The sequence below is a fragment of the Papaver somniferum genome, unplaced genomic scaffold, assembly GCF_003573695.1.
Source record: "Papaver somniferum cultivar HN1 unplaced genomic scaffold, ASM357369v1 unplaced-scaffold_133, whole genome shotgun sequence".
Classification (NCBI taxonomy): Eukaryota; Viridiplantae; Streptophyta; class Magnoliopsida; order Ranunculales; family Papaveraceae; genus Papaver; species Papaver somniferum.
Window position 1 is genome coordinate 11,887,771 of NW_020622492.1, and position 19,377 is coordinate 11,907,147.

General features: G+C 36.0%; 2 protein-coding genes, 1 long non-coding RNA gene and 1 pseudogene across 4 annotated transcripts; 2 read left to right on the forward strand and 2 right to left on the reverse strand.

The window, feature by feature from the left end:
- Positions 1–6,304: 6,304 nt before the first annotated feature.
- LOC113333616 lies at positions 6,305–6,985 on the forward strand (annotated as a pseudogene).
- Positions 6,986–7,340: 355 nt separating this feature from the next.
- Positions 7,341–9,469, reverse strand: LOC113333470 (monothiol glutaredoxin-S10-like). 2 transcript variants are annotated; one of them, XM_026579938.1, is made up of 5 exons: positions 9,030–9,456; positions 8,842–8,915; positions 8,407–8,481; positions 8,103–8,129; positions 7,341–7,620 (listed from the first exon to the last, which is right to left on the reverse strand). In XM_026579938.1, exons 1-5 carry the CDS (start codon positions 9,332–9,334, stop codon positions 7,544–7,546), a joined length of 558 nt encoding a protein of 185 aa, XP_026435723.1. In that variant the 5' UTR covers positions 9,335–9,456; the 3' UTR covers positions 7,341–7,543. The 2 variants fall into 2 exon arrangements, 1 of the variants encoding a protein (XP_026435723.1); XR_003352029.1 differs by having other exon boundaries at positions 7,359–7,620; positions 8,103–8,245; positions 9,030–9,469.
- Positions 9,470–10,508: 1,039 nt separating this feature from the next.
- On the forward strand, positions 10,509–11,320 carry LOC113333759. Its single transcript, XR_003352323.1, has 2 exons — positions 10,509–10,802; positions 10,891–11,320. It is a non-coding gene; the product is annotated as an uncharacterized LOC113333759 (long non-coding RNA).
- A 4,419-nt stretch (positions 11,321–15,739) lies between these two features.
- Positions 15,740–17,889, reverse strand: LOC113333617. Its single transcript, XM_026580042.1, has 6 exons — positions 17,670–17,889; positions 17,077–17,392; positions 16,845–16,919; positions 16,541–16,757; positions 15,878–16,423; positions 15,740–15,805 (listed from the first exon to the last, which is right to left on the reverse strand). Exons 1-6 carry the CDS (start codon positions 17,887–17,889, stop codon positions 15,740–15,742), a joined length of 1,440 nt encoding a protein of 479 aa, XP_026435827.1.
- Positions 17,890–19,377: the final 1,488 nt, after the last annotated feature.

Below are 19,377 nucleotides of genomic sequence, written 5' to 3' on the forward strand. Positions count from 1 at the left end.
CTTAGGTTTCTCTCGAGACCCTGTAGGTTAACGACTTGAAGACTTCATTGGGATTGTGAAGCCAGACCCAACTATTTTCTCTGTAGTTGCGTGATCTGATCTTGCTGTTTCTATCGTGTTGAGTACAATTGAAATAATTGACTCGAGATTAATATCTCTGATAGGAAAGATAAAAAGTAATCACAAACACCTTCGTCTCATCGTTTGTGATTCCATATAATCTTGTTTCGCTAGTCGATTAAGATTATTGTGAGGTGATTGATAATACTAGGTTGTTCTTCGGGAATATAAGACCGGTTTATCAATTGGTTCCTGTTCACCTTGATTTATCAAAAGAAGGAACAAAAACTCTTGGGTATTTCTGTGGGGACAGATTCATTCATTCTATATACTTTTCTGTGTGAGACAGATTTGTTTATCAAGTCTTCGACTTTGGGTCATAGCAACTCTTGGTTGTGGGTGAGATCATCTAAGGAAATCAAGTGTGTAATATCCAGCTGGGATCAGAGACGTAAGGAACACAACTGTACCTTGAATCAGTGTGAGATTGATTAGGATTCAACTACAGTCCAGTCTGAAGTTCATTGGTAGTAGGCTAGTGTCTGTAGCGGCTTGATACAGTGTGGTGTTCAAAGATAGACTAGGTCCCGGGGTTTTTCAGCATTTCCGGTTTTTCTCGTTAACAAAATTCTGGTGTCTGTGTTATTTTCTTTCCGCATTATATTTTGTTATATAATTGAAATATCACAGGTTGTGCGTTGTATCGATCAATTAGGAAATCCAACCTTTGGTTGTTGATTGAGATTGACTGATCCTTGAACATTAGTCTTTGGTACCGTTCAAGTTTACTCCTCTAATATTCAATCGGGCTCGCAATTTTCTGTTTGCTGATTGCAGATTGAATTGAGAGTTAGGGTGTTAGAGCATTGCTCGGTCTAACTCACATGAGTTGCTATCTCAAGCATGTTTGTGAAGTTTAGTTGTCAAAAATATATGTCTTGATTTCTAGACTACTTATAGCTAAGTCTCGGTTTAGGACAGTTTAGTGTAGTTGAGCTCCAGACTCCATGGAGATCATCTTATGAAGATGAAGAACTACTCAAGGAACCTCTGGAACTTCATCCAACAAAAAGGTATGTGGAGACTTGAACTTATATATCACTCAAAAGTCTATCTACTCTATCTCCTAATCTTGAGACAAAGTCGTATAAGTATGATAGTTTTCATACATACACATTTGCTATTTCGAGCCGAGTTTACTCGCCTATCTTTTTCTCCAAATATGTGTTGGTAAGCTCTCGCTTTAACCACTTTTCATCTTAACCCGTGACGAAAATCATGATGACGTTTCAATCTTGAAAATATCTTTGATGACGATAGTTGTGAATAACGACTGTTATAACATTATAGAAGAATGTTTCAATGATTGAAATGTAGAGTTGAGATTACGTAACCAACTATGGATATAAGCATATATAGTGTCTTCGCACATTGGTGTATAAATCCATGTGCCGGAAAGAAAGTGTGTGCATATGTGTGCATACAGTATTGGTGAAGGAGACGGGTTGGGTACGCGTACCAGCGGAAGTTTTCGAACCGAAAATTTCTGCTGAGTTTGTAAGTTTGCAAACTGTTAAACCAGTCACCTTAGGTACGCATACCCGTACGCGTACCCACGGAAGTTTTCGACCGAAAATTTCTGCTGAGTTTGAAACTCAAATCCGGTAGCTATGGTACACGTACCCGTACCCAAGCTGGTTATATTTCTCAAATCGGAATTTCATGAACTTAAACAATAAATCAACAGGAATGCAATCTTTGCAAACCGTGGCTATATTGTTCATGAAGTGAATCAAACCGATTTTGTTTCAATTGTGTCTATTCATAAAGACCTAAGCAATTGAACAACTCTTAAACTAGTTCTTATGAGTCATTTGAACTAGTTATGTGTAGAAGACGAATATGGTTAATATGGAAGTACTCATATGGCTAACCATTGGTTAACTATTTTTGAACCAACTAAGTGTACACGTTTAGGTACGGTTACTCAAAACTAAATGAAATACATTTCATTTGTGTGTGACAAGCTAAGTTTCGATCTAACGGTTGAAAGATATTAGCTTGGTTAAATCAGGTTTTTCATCTAATGGTGAATATTGAATGTACCAAGGTAACTTGGATTGCAAACCCTGATTTGAAAACTATATAAAGGAGACATCTAGAAACTGGAAAAACTAATCCCCACACCTCGTGTGTGATACTAGTTGGTTTTGCTAGATTCGATTCTCCTTTAACCTTAGGTTGCTTCTCGAGACCCTGTAGGTTAACGACTGAAAGACTTCATTGGGATTGTGAATCCAGATGAAACTACTTTTCTTGTAGTTGAGCGATATGATCTTGCCATTTTCTATCGTACGATTTCAATTGAATAATTGACTTGAGATTATATCTCCGATAGGGCAAGATAAAAAGAAATCACAAACATCTTCGTCTCATCGTTTGTGACTCTGCAATATCTAGTTTCGCTACCATACGATTTAGATTATTGTGAGGTGATTGATAATTCTAGGTTGTTCTTCGGGAATATAAGTCCAGGTTATCAATTGGTTCCTGTTCACCTTGATTTTATCAAAATACAGGACAAAACTCTTAGGTTTATCTATGGGAGACAGATTTATCTATCATAGTAGATTTTTCTGTGTGATACAGATTTGTTTATTAAAGTCTTCGACTTTGGGTCCTAGCAACTCTTGGTTATGGGTGAGATCAGCTAAGGGAATCAAGTACGCAGTATCCTGCTGGGATCAGAGACGTAAGGAGCGAAACTGTACCTTGAATCCGTGTGATATTGATTAGGGTTCAACTACAGTCCAGACCGAAGTTAGTTTGTAGTGGGCTAGTGTCTGTAGAGACTTAATACAGCGTGGTGTTCAGTCTGGACTAGGTCCCGGGGTTTTTCTGCATTTGTGGTTTCCTCGTTAACAAAATTTTTGGTGTCTGTGTTATTTCTATTTCGCGTTATATTTTGTTTTATAATTGAAATATCACAGGTTGTGCGTTAAGATCAATCAATTAGAATATCCAACCTTTGGCTGTTGATTTAAATTGATTGACACTTGGATATTGGTCTTTGGTACCATCCAAGTTTATCTCTCTAGTATTTGATAAAGACTCGCATATTTCCATTTGCTTGAGTAAAGATCAAATCGAGAGATTGAGATATTAACTCCTTGATATACTTTTTATCTAGATTGAGTCTGTCTATCTAGTTGATTATCTAGAAAGTATATTGGAGTTAGTCCATACAGATTGCTAATCGAAATATTGGTTGAGGTTGTTAGACCCCCGCTTTTTCAATTGGTATCAAGGCAAACACGTTCAAGACCTCAAAAGTCTGTGTTTTTAGAGATCTGACTCTATGGACAGTTTTGATATTTCTATCGTCGCAAAACCAGATCAGGATCCTCTTGATGATGATAAGAGTTCTGAGACCTCCAAGAAATCTATCCTATCTTCCCCTCTGTCAGAAACCGATGTTAACTGGGAAAATCGCCTAGATGAACAATTGGATGAACTTTCAGATGAAAGTGACTCATACGAGGGACCAAGTATTGATGAAGAAGTCTCACAGTGTATTATACTCTTTGTCGATATCATAAAAAAAGGGATCAACTGCTTACCTGGCAGAATATCTGTTTCCTCTCTGTCGTGAAAACAGGAAACTAAAATAAATTTTTAAAGGATATGATAGTGGTTATAAGCTTTTACAATCAATCCTTAAAGATCGTGTTGAAGAAGTCCATTCAAAGGTTGCTGAATGTGAAAAACTTCAGAAGAGTCTATTTGTGCTGAAAGAAAAGCTTGCTGAATCTAAGGCAAAGTATGACTCTCAACAGATTTACTATAATGACAGAGAATGTATTTTTCTTGCCAAAGAAAAACAATTGAAGAATGACCTATCTACAACTGTCAACAAGGTAAAATCACTGGAAGAGAATCTGAAAAGATTCAATACTAGCTCTACAATATTATCTTCCATGTTAGGAGCATGTAAAGAACATCGTGATACACGTGGTCTGGGCTATAAAGGAATAGACGCTCCAAGCACTGGAAAGATTAATTTTGTATGTGCTAGTAATAACTCACTATGTGAAAATTCATCTATTACAACTGATGCTTTCATAAAGAAAGATTGTCATACTTCAAAGAAAGGGCATAGGAGAACCGTTAAAAACATGACCGTTAACTGCTACTATTGTGGAAACAAAGGTCATGTTGAACGGAAATGCCGTTTTCGGATAAGGAATGAAAAACTTCATAACATTCTTATATGGATGTCGAAAGAAGTAAACAAACCTGATTCTATCTACACTGAGAACATTTGTGCCTCGAATTCAAAAGAGCAATGTGACAAGTCTTCTCTTAATTATACGAATGATACCAACTCTTTCTACAATTTTAGAGGAAAGAAAGTCATTTGGACAACTAAGTTGGTTGACGTTCCAGTAAAGAGAAAAAGACGCCAAAGGAAGAAGGATGGTTCAATCAAGGAAGGAATATCATCCATTGGCAAGGATCACACTGCTTCTAAAGTATCTGGCTATGATTACTTGCACATTAATAATCATGCATATGATCTAAGGACCAGTATAAATAATCTCAAGCGGAAAATCAAAAAATTAAGGAAGAAAGCATCTTCAGGTATAACTTGTCCTCCATGTAATAATTCTTTCGAAAATATTTCCGCTATTTCTCCCTGTATCCCGGAGAAGAAAAACGATGATGAGCTACATGCTCAGATTACAACTTAACCAACTTACTAAGGGTGCATTGTCATATCAACCTTAGCAGAATGCACATAGAGTTCAAGATACAACTTATCTTGACAAAAAATGGTTGTTGTAATACTCGTCTGATTCTTTAGAACTGATTCCTTCTATGAAGAATTCTGTTATGGCCTTCCTTTCTTAATAAATCTTAGTTGATTTATCTAAACTCTTGAGAAAATCTTGTCTTGTTTCAAAAAAAAAAAATCCTCTGAAAAATCCTTTTTGAATTAAGGCTCCTTTGCTTAGACGGTTTAGAACCCGGTTCATAACCGTAAACGTTTGCATACCTGGCCCATTACCGACTCTTAAACGAGTAACCATAGGGTTCCATTATATGTGTCTTGAACATGTATATATATATACATATATCATGAAATTCTTCATTGATATATATTCGTACGGTAACGACAATAGTTCCTCTTGAGATAATGGTGCAAACTATGGATGGAAGCATGAAGGAAGTCAAGGATGAAGGAAACAACATTGCTGAGTTTTATGAGAACCCTGTTCTTATAAATTGCTATCATGCAATTGATCATGAAAACAAACAACCAGTCCAGATGTCATCACAACTGGTAGGAAATCTTCTTAAAGATTTTGAAGTCGTGTGTGATCAATTTGTCATTGCCTTTAATAATCTCGAGTTTGTGAAGATCAAACTAAAGGAAGCCAATGAGGAGCTTGAAAGTGTTCGAGCGTTGATTGCCCATCTGGGATAGATTTTTCTAGTAAAACTTCTTAAGAGAATTTTATTCTTGTTTTTGTTTAAGAAGGATAACTAGGGTTTGGAATAGCCATTATTGTGAATATACATAGCTATGTCCAATGTTTTCATCTTGCAATATTTTTGGGTTTATTTATTTAAAATCTAAAGTGATTTGGAAGATGATGTTTGCAATATTAATCTTACGCGAAAAAAGTAACTAATTTTCAAGGGCTAGTGGTGGAAACAATTTGAGTACAGTTCATCCAGTGAGAACTCATGAAGAAGATAATCTTAGCTATGATAGCAATGTTAGTTCATCAAGTTTTGAGTTTCATAATGGTCAAAGATCCCATCAAAATCACGTCTCTCGAACCTTTTCTCGACCAGTTCCATGTAAGTGGAATGATACAGAGAAATGGATAATAAAAAAATAATGTGCGGTGCGGGTGAATCCGCCGATTTCAAAGTCCAACCGCAACCAAACCATTAAAAGTTTGGATTTAAAAATCCCACCCGTATCCGGTTCATAGATCTTGCGGATTGGGTTTCGCCTGTAATTTTACCGACGGATACGGGTGAAATCCATGGTTCCGGATTTTTTGCTCACCCTACTTAGCAGACTAAGGGGCTACCCTTTTTAAGGTTAATTATTTTCATGTATCAACACCATCCCTAGCAATCTCCGTATCGCATTCTTCCTCCTATCGTCCATTAATAGATGATCCGAGGAGGAGTTGAAGACGATTGAATCCATACAGTCTGACCTGATATGGATGACGTGAAGTTGCCCGGAGCTTGGCCAAGTCCATTTGGTTACAGAGTAATTTGGGCTCTGAAATTGAAAGGTATAAAGTACGAGTATGTAGCAGAAGACCTCTCAAACAAGAGTCAACAACTCTTAAAGTACAACCCGGTTTACAAGAAAAACCCTGTCCTAGTTCATATTTTGAATATGTCCGAAAAAACATGGCGAGAGATCCCATTGCTTCCAAAATATCCCTACGAAAAAGGCCCTTGCTCGATTTTCCGGTGAAGATAAGGTAAATTAGTGAGACACACCTCTCTGATTCTATACAAATTATTTTTTTTCCTACTTCAACACGGGAAGATTTCATTTATATCTAAAGATGCATGTTTACTGTAATCATACAGGCAGCTACATTTTTTCAATTCTTTATCACCACTGGGGAAGCGCAAGAATAAACAGCTAAAAATACCTTCAAAGTCTTAAGTTACATGGAAGAGATTGGACTTGGTGATAGGAAGTTCTCTGGCGGTGAAACAATTGGACTTACTGATATATGTTTTGGATGGATGGCTCATTGGTTGGGAATCATAGAAGAAGCAGCAGGCATGGGAATGATGGACGCCAATAGTTACTCAGTTGCACCAATGGATGGAGAACTTCAAGGAAGCATGGAAAACCTACCTGGACATGACGAGGCGTTAGACTTTTTTAAACGGCAGAGGGACAAGTATACTTCAGGGAAGTAAAAGGCCATGAAGTTATTGTATTGGCAGTATTGACAGTAATATGTATCGACAGTAATAAAACATTTATCTAAGTATAGTATTGACAGTAATATGTATCATTTTGCATCATAAAAAGTGGCAGGGATGATATGAGTCTCTAATTTCCCATGCTGTATTGCCATCCGAGATCCCTATTTCATTTTGTTTTCTCTATGGATAGGAAATTGTAATACCAGCAGAGAAATTGGCAATCAGGAGAATCACAACCCCAAAAAGCCCGAATCAAAACAAGAGATTCATCTCACATGAGACATCAAAAGAAACAAACTTAATAAAAACGATAATACACATGTATCAAGAGATTTCTTAATTTGATTCCGTAAGTTACAAATGTATCATTTTTACAGCTGAAACCTAGAACGATAAAAATGAATTTAGTTTTTTGTAAACGAAAAACATATATAATGACAGAACCCTCATAAATACAAATGAAAAGCTGATTTAACGATTTCGAATAACCCCATCCACTGGTTTGCTAACTCCGGGTATTTTGGCTCTTTGCTTCTGACAATAAGGATTCAAGTTCTCCTTTTCGGTGTAGCTTTACCGTGTCTATGAAAACAGAACAAATCATCAGAAAATACAAAATGGCCGACTAGTATCCCTAATAAGTTCAAATTACTCAGAATTTGGTTTCTGCAACTAATGCTCTTCTCTTGCAGTCTTCTCTTTGATGGTGTGATCTTACTTCTGAAGTCTTAATTAACCAACCATAAATCTACGGCAGCATACAAGAACAAATTCCCTATGCTCTTTGAGTCAACTCTGGGAAACCTTTCACAAAACATTTTTGTATCTTTTTCATTGGCAATTCAATTTGATGCTCATGAGTCTCTACACCTAGAAGTGGATCGGATCTATGGCAGACAAGACCCACTACCGAGCTGACCCTAGGAAGAAAGATAGGGGTGTACAAAGATCTTGTTGTATCATATAACATGTATCTATCTGGTATCCAACCCATGAATAGCAGAACCTAACACAGACTGATCTTACAATTTGTCATAAGTCATAAAGAAAGCAAAAGAGTGTACCTGTACATCCACCAATGTGCTTCCCAGCTGTTAAAAGATGAAAACTCAGTTTAGCGGTTAACCGAATGGATGAATTGTCCAATTAACAAAAACAAGACCTTCTTTATAAAGCATTATCGTCATCCAAATGATCACATGATATACTGCATGTAAGTGGGGATATAGTTTTAGAGTGGTTCCATAAATGGATAATCCAACATAAGGTTGATTTATATACTGGCTAATCTAAGTATGATGTATCAGGCTCGAATCCCATTAATGTAATACAAATACAATGATTTTATAGAACAACAAAAAAGTTTACCGATGAAAACATTTGGCACAGTATGTTGTCCTGTTAACCTTTCTAGCACCTTCTGCAATTCAGGCCCTTGAGGACCTACAAAAGAAATAGATGAGCATATAGGTCATACAACTTCTAATCAACTTCTTCTTACTGCAGCAACTGCAACATATAACTAAGATACAACTAATTACTTCAAACAAAAGGAAATCTGTATAAATCTCAAGACATAGTGTCCCTACGGAACAATCCTCCATTTCAAAGAAATGAAAACCTCTAAACCCCTAAACCAAAATACAAAACTTTTAGTTTCATAAGATGAACCATAGCACAAATGAATGTTGATATGTTTGCAGGATAGAAACTTTCGGTTAAAAGAATCTTCTTTTTTCTTTCAAATATCAAAAACATACAACAAAAAATCCCCCGCAAATCTAACCCTAAAAATGAACTTACCCATCTCATCCAATTCAATAACAAGTGGTTCCGCACCTAATCGCTTGAACAAAGACTTCACCTCAGAAGAATACCTTCAATTCCAAAAAACAATCGAACAAACGCTACAAATAAAACTTCTATTAAACAATCAAAATTCACAAAATTAATTAATTAGATCGAAAGAAGATTAAAATTAAGAAACTCACGAACACCAAGTTTTAGAATAAATAACAACGGGATTATCAGAAAGTGTTTTCTTGACATTTTCTTCTAATCGAGACCCAAAAGATGCAGACATTGCTCGAACCACTGCAATCCCATTTCTTCTTTTATTTCCGCCATCAATAATTTTAACTGGTCCTCGGTTTCTGGTCCTAATATCGTAAGATCTAAGAACTGAAAGAGAAGATATGTTGTTGAGAGAGAAACAAGAGATTACATTCTTAGAAGTTCTTCTGCTGAGAATTGATGGAGAACAACAGCGTATGGTCAGATTAGCGACGTCCGCCATTGTTTTTTTTTGGGGGGTTTTGCTATCTCCGTGTTGCAGCTTTTTTCGGCTTTAGTTGTTTTATTTCAGATTTTCATCTCCGATTTTTTATTTTTATTTTCTGTAAAGAGAACAGATTTTTATTTATACTACATGACTAGCAGTAGCAGGCCGACGAAATTACAAACGCATGACACACGAAATAATGTACCGATAAATGTATTTCAGGAAAATGGAACAGCCTTTTCACAGTTGTTCTACCATTGGTGCAGTAAAAATGGGTCCACCTTTTTTTTTTGTCTCATCATTCTGGAATAAAAAATCAGTAATGAGCAACATACACTTGGCTAAATTTAATACATTTTGTCCGCATCAACCAAGATGCTGGACTAAAATTAATCAGCACACGTGTAATTACTTCCACATCTATACCAGGTGTTAATTAGGACTGCACAAACCCGACTCAACCCACCGACCTAACCCACACCCACCTGAAATTACCCACACCCGACCCAACCCACCTAGGAGCGGGTCGACTATGAGTCACAACATCAAAACCCATAGTATTGTGGGTCGACTATGGGTCAAAGCTTCCCTCACCCGACCCAACCCACCTACCCACCTAAATATTTCTTAGTTAATATTAACCCTTAGATTACCTATCCTAGATGAATCATAGCCGTTGAAGTAGTGATATATAATGCCTAAACCTAAATCGCTAACTTCACTTCAGTCTTCACTTCTTCAATCACTTCCTTGAATAGTCTTTTATCTTCTGAGCTTCGAACAATTGAGCTCATTTCTTGTACTTTGTATGCATTTTGCACCAACTTCTTACTTCTCTGGATTATAATTATCATTTGTTTACACTTGACTTGGGGTCAGTTCTTTAATTGTCATATGTAAGAGTTTTAGGTAAGTCTGTAACTTTTTTTTTTGATGCAATGTAACTGTAATGTGTATTTTACGGTGGGTAACCCATCACCCACCCGACCCAACCCATTATAATGTGGGTCGGGTGAAAACCGACCCATTGTTATGTTGGGTTGGTTGTGGGTGACAACTTCTGCTACCCACCATCAGTGGGTTGGGTGGTGGGTGAGGCCAAACCCGACCCAAACCGACCCATGTGCAGCCCTAGTGTTAATTATCAAAATGCCAAAAGAAAAAGGAGCAACCTAATTTTCTACTGCCTTCTTTTATTTCCATCACACACTAGCAACCAACCGTCTATATCCTTATCCTTCTCTGTGTAAAACAATTCTAGCTCACCACCATTAATAATCTCTCTTAAATTCGTTTCAGTTTCAAAATAAGAACAACTTTTTTTGGGGTGAACCTTAAGTTCTCCCATTTCGAATCGGCATTCCATCAGGGTCTGTAATTTCAAAAAGAAACTCCACTTTTTATTACACTCTCTTCATAAATGTTTACAATTTTATATTGTTCCTGTTTTTCACTTTGCTTACTGATCTATTATTGATCAAAGGTTGGTTTTCACTTATATTTATTATTTTGTTCTCTTGCATTATATCCATGGATCTCTCCACCTATCAGATGATTTTGTTTTTTTACAGGTGAATCAATTCAAGGAAATGAGAGAATCGGACTACGATTGTTACTTTATGAATTTGAAATTTGGAAGGAAAAAGGAAGCTGTTTAGAGTCTCAACTTGCATGAACAAATTTGATTGATGGGTTTGTATCCGTATTTTTCGTATTGAAACCGTAGGCTGGGCTGGATCGTATATCGGTAATGGGTTAAAAAAACAGGGCCCATAACCCGTCGTCTTCTCCACACATGAGATTCCTGGAGTTCTTTATGAACTCTGTTTTTTACAGGAAAAGTGATTTCTAAATATGAAATTTGTTCGATTTGAATGAAATAAAATGTTCAATAACTTAAATGGGGACTTCTATGTTGTATCTGCATTGAACTGAAATCAAAATATCTTGTATTGATTCTTTGAATTGGATTTTGAAGGTTAGAATTGATTTTATTATATATTTTTTTAGTGTGGAAGATACTGAAAATGATCGAATCAGATCGATCTAATGGAGTATTTGGATAATTCTTAACTGGTAATTTTTTTGAGTGATTGTATTTGGAAGAAATTTGTGATCAATTTGATCAATTATGTCACGATTAATCTTGATTTTAAGAAATTGTGAATTTTAAAAAACCAATTTCAAATTTTTTGTACATACTTTGTGACTGACAAACTACATTTTGCCATCGTATAGAAGGCCTCCCTAAAGGTTGGACAATTATAATCCTCGTTAAAAATGAGGTGTTGCATAATACAATCAAGTGGTTGATCATGATACCACCATCTGGTTAAAGAATTTGAATTGCGTATTGAGCTAAGTCATGCGCAATAGAGTTATAGAGTTAGCGTCTCTAGGAATAGCTACAAAATTAACCGCAGAGCGAATACTCCATGGAATTGCATACGTATTCCCTGTTATAGCTTTTGGAATTTCATCTGCATCACCTTCCACAATTATTCTCGAAAACTGCAATCTTTTCGCCAATTGAATTCCAAATCCATAAGCTTTTGCTTCAGCTACTGTTGATGAGAAAGTATCAAGGCATAGTGCACCACTTCCCATGTGATTTCCATTTGACTCTGCTGCCACTGCAGCCACATTACCTTTGCCATTGTTGAATGCAACATCCACATTTATCTTCACGAAAGAGGAAGGAGGAAGTTCCCAAACTGCAACAGTACTGTGCAACAAAGGTAACATCCACATTTATCTTCACGAGAGAGGAAGGAGGAAGTTCCCAAACTGCAACAGTACTGTGGTTTACTCCAATTCCTGAGCAGTAATTCAGAGTATGATGAAGCTCAAAATTCTTGAAATCTTCCAGAGATTTATGAATGCAAACATCAACCGAAACCTGAGTATTGTTGAAGATCAAATCGTTTCTTGCCTTCCATATATCCACATAAGACATGCCCCCAAATTTAACATAATACCTTGATCATGATAAGAAACCCAGTGTTCAATTGTTTGCAATACTTCTTGGGATCACTCTATGAGTGAGCCAGCTAGACTTTTGGCTGCAAATCTACATGCTTTACGAGAAAATTTGTGTACCTGGAAATATGTTCTTTTTGGTAACCCTACAAAAAAAAATGCTTTTGAAAGAGGTAGAGAATATTGACAAAAGAATAGTTTCCCCTTGATATTTTGCTTTGAAAAACTCTAAATTGCATGAATTAGAGCTTTTGTATGACAAATAATTTGAAATAGCAAAACAACAATCTAGGGATAATATGATTGCTTTAGGGGAAAAAATATAAAGTATTTCCATAAAGTCACTCTTAACAGAAGGAAAATAAATAATATTGATTGTATCATGATTCTCATGGGCATGTTGTTAAGGATAAAAACCAAATTTCTGTTGTTTTGGAAGATTATTTTGCTAAATTGTTTGCGGCTCCTACTGATGCTTTACATTCTGATCCTATTGTGCATATTGAGCATGTTATAACTCATGATGATAATCAATCTTTGCTTAGAATGCCTGATAATGATGAAATCTTTGCCATAGTTAAGAAAATGAATCCCAATAGATCTCGGGGGCCGGATGGCTTTCCGAAAAGTTTTTATAAACATAACTGGGATACTATTGGGCCTCAAGTTGTCGCTACTGTCCAAAAAAAATTCACTCAAAAAATGTTATTACCTGACCTTAACAAAACTCATCTTTTTCCTGATCCCAAAAATGAACACCCCAACAGAGCCTAGTGAGTTCAAGCCTATTGGTCTTTGTAGTACGTCTTACAAGATCATTGCTAAATTACTCGCAAATAGAATGAAAAGCTTATTGGATAAGGTAATTTCACCATATCAGTCAGCTTTTTTATCTTCTAGGCAAATCTCAGACAACATTATTGTTGCTCATGAGATAGTGCATTCTATGAAGAAAAAGAAAGGAAAAGTTGGGTGGTTGGGTGTTAAAATTGACATCTCAAAGGCTTTTGACAGGGTTAGTTGGTATTTTTTAGACAGAACTTTGTTGCAATTTGGGTTTAGTCGTGATTGGTGTGATTTAATTTTCCAATATGTTTCTGCTAATTCTATAGCTGTGTTATTGAATGGCAAGCCTGGTCAGTTCTTTAAACCTATTAGGGGTTTGAGACAAGGAGATCCTTCATCTCCTTATCTTTTTATACTTTGTATGGAGGTCTTTTCGAGATTGATTTTGGCAAATGAAGCATCTAAACATTTACATGGTATTAAAATGACTAGGAATAGTCAACCTATTTCTCATCTTCTTTTCGCCGATGATTGCTTGCTTTTTGCTAAAGCTGACTTAGGTGAATGTCGAAACCTTTTAAGTTTTATTGATCATTTCAGTAAGGCCTCGGTCCAACTAATAAATTTAACTAAATCTGGTTTGTTTTTTAGTAAAAAGGTTCACCCGAGACACCAAATATTGATGACAAGATTGCTCAAAATTAAGAAAATTAATCTTAAGGATTCCTGTTTGGGGGCTCCTATCTTTGTTGATAGGTCTAAATTGAAAACTTTTGATGCGTTAGTTGAGAAAATGGAGAACAAAATTCAAGGATGGCGGAGTAAAATCCTTACTCAAATTAGTAGAATGGTTTTGAATAAACATGTCATATCTAGTATTCCTACTTTCCAGATGGGGTGTTTTATAATTCCTAAGTAAATAACTAAAAAAATGGATGACATTCAAAGAGATTTTGCTGGGGTAAGGATTCTAACTCCAAAGGTGTCTATATAAACCAATTGCTCAAGGAGGGATAGGATTTAGAGACACGGGCAAGGCCAATCTTGCTATGCTCTCTAAGGTGGCTTGGAGATTGTTAGATTAACCCTATGCAAATTGGGATAAAGATCTTAAATCTAAGTACTTCCCTAATTTTTCTCCTTTCAATGCCAAGCCAACCAAAACTGGTTCTTGGATTTGGACTTGTGTTAGGAAAGGTCTAGCCCTTGTCAGACAAAACTCTATTTGGGAGGTGGGATATTGAAGCTCTATTGATATAATGAAAGGCTAATGGATTCATGGCCTTAAGGTAACCATTGCTGATCTTTACCCTGATTTTGATTCTGATCTTATTTTGTTCTCTGATTTGATTGATGATACTACTCTATCTTGTAATGTTAGTTTGATTAACAATACTTTCCCATTGGTTGTGGCTAGAAAAATTCTTAATATATTAGGCTCTTTTGTTCTCAACAGGGGGTCTTATATAAAGACAAATTAAGATGGAAACTTGAAAATAATGGGTTTTTTCATTATGCAAAATTGTTGGAACCTAGGACTGTTGCTGCTAGCAGTGTCTGTATGAAAAAATTTTGGAAGAAAATTTGAAATCTTGACATTTCTCAAAGGATTAAGCTTTTCCTTTGGAAATGCTTAAACAATACCCTGCCAACTAGGCAAGTTTTGTCGTTGAGAATGAGGGAAAGGGGATTTGATTCCTCTTGTCCTTTTTGTGGTACTGCTGTGGAGTCTTTGACTCATCTTTTCTTTGAATGTTCTTATTCTAAATCTGTTTGGGCATTCCCACCAGGGCCAACTGTTACAAATATGTACAGTAGTGATTCATTTTTACATTACTATAAAGAATGGTCTAGGGATGATGGTAGCTTATCTTTAGAAATAGCAGCGACCAAAGCCTGGTTCATATGAAAAGAGAGATGTGATAGGGTGTTTTCCAATAAAAATACTACTAGTATAAGTTTGTCCATTCAAATCCAGCGGCATATTCAGTTCTGGACTCCTAGTAGGTCTACCGAAAGTGTGAGAGAATCTATGATTATTCCAAGTGTTTCTTTTCCTTTACTTAATAGACAATGATTGAGACCTTTAGTTGAAACTACTAAGATAAATATGTATGGGGCTTGGGTATCTAGCGATACAAATATTGGGTATGGGGTGGTTATTCGAAATGTTGCAGGGTTTCAAGGAGCAAGAGGTGGAAATGGTAGGGCTGAATCGGCGGAAGAGGCAGAAGCAATTGCTGTTCTTGAAGCTGGAAAATGGGCGCGAGAGAAGGCATTAACAAACTTCTTTTTAGAGGGGGACTGCAAAAATGGGACGGACTACTTGAATGGGAATTATTCTGCAATCTCTTGGCAGGTTCAAAGACTTTTAGATGAGGTAAAAAGGTTGATAGCAGAAGTTACAAGTTTTTTGGGCTATCAGTCCATTCATAGAACGGGTAATACCTCTGCTGATTTGCTTGCAAAAGAGGCTAGATCTTCTAGAATATCTCAACAAACTTGGATTCATGTACCAACTGTTATCATACAATCTCTTTTAGTCGAACAATCTAATGCAATCACAAGTGATTCTGTTGTAGTTGTTTTAAATTGCACTGATGGAAATGTCTGTAACACAAACATTGTGAGTTAAGTTTGAATGAAATCTTTTGTTTACAACAAAAAAAAAACTGTTTGCAAAATATTTACACCCTGAATCTTAATGAGAATTGGATTTGCCTGATAAATTACCAATGCAAATTGACAATTAAACAGAAGATGGAAGCCAGTTTCTTCAACCATGTTACATACATGACATATATTATGAAACTGATGATTAGAGATCTTCATATTTGTGTACACTTCTAGACCCTCATGCAGAGCCTTCTGCAGAAAGTTCTGAATTTTAGGTTGAATTTTTATCATCTTCCAAAATTGTTTCCACGGAAAAGCTGCCACTAGAGAGTTCACCGGAATATTGTCAGATAATAAATTATAACTCGACTTTGCAGTAAGCTTTCCCGATGGAGTTTTCAACCAAATTAGATTGTCTTGGACTTCCTCTTCTTGGGGTATGTAAATGCTTGAAATTATATCAACCTGATCTTGTGGAAAAATTTCCGTCAGGAAATCAATATCCCAAGATTTTACACCTTGGATAAAAAGATCTGACACCCAAGTAACCTGAATATTGGAACTTTGAAGCTTTGTAGGTCTAAAACCAGGAATATGAAGAACCCAAGGATCGTTCCATATATGAATTGAATATCTAGAACCTATAAACCAATAACAATTGTTTAAAAGGATATCTATGACTTCTAACATATCTTTCCATGTGTTTGAGTCTCCCGGCATTGGCTGACAATCCCAGAATGAAGTATATTGTAAATACTTAGCATGAAATAGTTGCACGCAAGTTGAATCTGGACTAGTTAGAAACCTCCAAACAAGTTTTGACACCAGTGATTGATTCACCAGTTCCATATTCTGAATACCTAAACCTCCATCCTCTTTAGGTTTCATTGCTTTTTCCCATATAAAGAAATGTTGTTTTCTTGTGTGAACATCATGTCCCCAATAAAATGCCCTTTGAGTTGGTGATAACTTATTTGTAACACCTTTAGGAAGAATGCAATTACCCAGCGAGTAGTTTGGGATAGTAGATAACACACTTTTAGACAATTCTCCCCACCTGATTAACGAAGAATAATCTCTAGCCTAATAACTTATAATATACTTTGTATTCAAAGGTTCAAAAGTATCAATATCACGATCATACTTCAACAAATATGTTCCCAAGTACTTCTCTTCTATCTGCATTTCATTGACCCCTAGTTTCTGAATAGTCATATATCTGTAAGGTATCATACAACCTTTACTAAAGTGAACAGATGACTTCGAAAAAATTGATAACTTGTCCAGAAAAAGAAGAATAAGTATCAATGATGATTTTGAGTTAATCTACATTGTCCTCTAAATTTTTTCCAAAAAATAATAAATCATCAGCGAACATTAAATGACCAATTACTGGGGAATGAGCGTTAAACCCATAACCACTGTAAAGACTTGTGTTTTCAAATTTCTCCATAAGAAGTGATAACCACTGAGAATAGATGATGAATAAAGAGGGTGATAAAGGGAATCTCTGACGTAAACCCCTACCACTCGCAAAATTCCCATATGGAGCACCATTCAATAGAATAGAAAAAGTTGATGAAGTAACACAATTCATTATAAGATTATGAGATTGATTGTGAATACCCATTTGGTGAAGCATATAATCCAATAAGGACCAAAAAACTCTATCATACGCCTTCAACATATCCACTTTTAGTGCAAAAAAAAACATGTTTAGACTTTGACTTGTGTATAGAATGAAAGATCTCTTTTGCTATCACAATATTATCTTTAATTTGTCTATTCTTCACAAAAGAATTCTGAGACCAAGAAATAAACACACCCAGATACAGACTTATTCTTAAAGCAAGAATTTTTGGCACAAATTTATATAGCACATTACATAATGCTATGGGTCTATATTCTATAGCCGAAACTGCATTTTTAACTTTTGGAATAAGACATAAGTGGGTATGGTTTATCTTACTTGGTATAGCTCCTGAAGTGAATATTTGCTGAACATATTTTGTAGTATCTTCTCCAATGATAGACCAACATTTCTTGTAGAACACAACTGGATATCCATCTGGCCCTGGTGAACCATAAGAATTCATTTTCTGAACTACATTCCATATTTCATCAGTTGTTGGAGTAATAGAAATGGAAGTATTTGCTTCTGGATCCAAAGAAAAAGAAGATTGTTCCATATTTGAAGGAATGCTGATGTTGGTATCTTCTTGAAATAAAGATTTGGAAAAATTGAGCAACTCTGCTGCAATATTTGTTGGATTTGTGAGCCATTCTTGAGAAGAATTTTGAATGCAAGAAATATTATTCTTTTTTCTTCTTTGTTGCACAAATAGATGGAGTTGTTTTGTATTGCAATCCCCAGTTTTTAACCAGACCTGCTTCATTCGTTGCTCCCAATATGTTGCTTCAATTAGAATATATTCATTCAACTGATCAGATATTCTTTTTTATTTTTGAATAGAAGCCGGAGAAGGAGGAAAACTTTGTTGTTGTAGCAACATTTTCTTTAACCTTCTTATTTTGTTTTTGATACAACCAATTTTTTCTTTAATCAAATTCTTCAGAAAGCTTCCCAAGGATACAAGTTTGGATAATAAATCAGCTGAGAGATTAATATTCCAGTTTTCCAAAAATACCTTAAGAAAATCAGGATGAGAACACCAGTAAGCTTCAAATCTGTAGGAAAGAGGATTTGTTTGAATATTTATCCTTGTGTTTAAGATTATTGGAGAATGATCAATTGAAAGTCTTGGCATATGCAGAACACCAGCATTTTCAAATATGAGACACCAATCTGGAGAAGCAACTACTCTATCCAATCTTTGTCTTATAAGGCTTTGATATTGTCAACCATTACTCCAAGTATAAGCCGGACCAGAATAACCCAAATCCAATAAATGATTTGCATGTATGAAACCATTGAAATTAGAGATGGTGATGTTCAAGGATTGATCACCTCCATGTTTTTCTCTCAACGAAGAAACAACATTGAAATCTCCTATGTAGCATTTTGGTCCAGCTACATGTTGAGAGAAGATGGATAAGATCTGCCAAAATTGAGATCTATCCAATCTATTAGGTGGACCATAAACATAAAAAAATTCCATGAAAACAAATTCTCTCGAACCGCGGGTCATGACATTACTGTGCATGACTTTCTGGACTCTTCTGAGGAGTCCAACCTCCTCTGGAGCTAAGAAACCAAAAGTATCAAAAGCAAAGGGGATAAAAGCGTGTCCATTATCGATACATGCTTTCTCATTCTTCAATATCTTAAATGAGGCATCCCTCAGCGCTGCTTTGCCAACTGTAAAGGAACCATATCCAATGCCTACTAACGTAGAAACCCCCGTGAAGTCAACAAATGCGTGTTTTCCATTAGCCCATCCAAAAATAAGTACATCTGCTGTCCTGAGTGTGGATCTTCCCTCCAGTGGGTTTTTCCAAAAGTTGACAGACGCTTCCTTCTTGCTGAAAAGGGCTTTGTAATTCAAAAAGGGCTTGCGGCGCAACTTGTTGCTCGCGTGCCTGCTATGTAAGAACTCATTTAGTTATTTTAATAGAAGTTTAATTGCAAATTCCATGAAGGATAAGGGCCAGTTTGCTTAATCTGAAGATGAATGAGATTTTTGGAAAAAGATATAACCTCTGCATCAATATCATCC

What these genes read in the sequence shown, in the direction of transcription:
- LOC113333470 (XM_026579938.1), bottom strand. Translation starts at nt 9,334, where the DNA reads ATGGCGGACGTCGCTAATCTGACCATACGCTGTTGTTCTCCATCAATT. An exon ending in TGTGCCAAATGTTTTCATCG is followed by an intron (nt 8,130 to 8,406) that starts GTAAACTTTTTT and finishes ATCTTTTAACAG; the next exon opens with CTGGGAAGCACATTGGTGGA. An exon ending in GCACATTGGTGGATGTACAG is followed by an intron (nt 7,621 to 8,102) that starts GTACACTCTTTT and finishes CTGTTTTCATAG; the next exon opens with ACACGGTAAAGCTACACCGA.
- LOC113333617 (XM_026580042.1), bottom strand. Translation starts at nt 17,889, where the DNA reads ATGGAACAATCTTCTTTTTCTTTGGATCCAGAAGCAAATACTTCCATT. An exon ending in CCAGTAATTGGTCATTTAAT is followed by an intron (nt 16,920 to 17,076) that starts GTTCGCTGATGA and finishes GATACCTTACAG; the next exon opens with ATATATGACTATTCAGAAAC. An exon ending in TTGGGAACATATTTGTTGAA is followed by an intron (nt 16,758 to 16,844) that starts GTATGATCGTGA and finishes TTCGTTAATCAG; the next exon opens with GTGGGGAGAATTGTCTAAAA.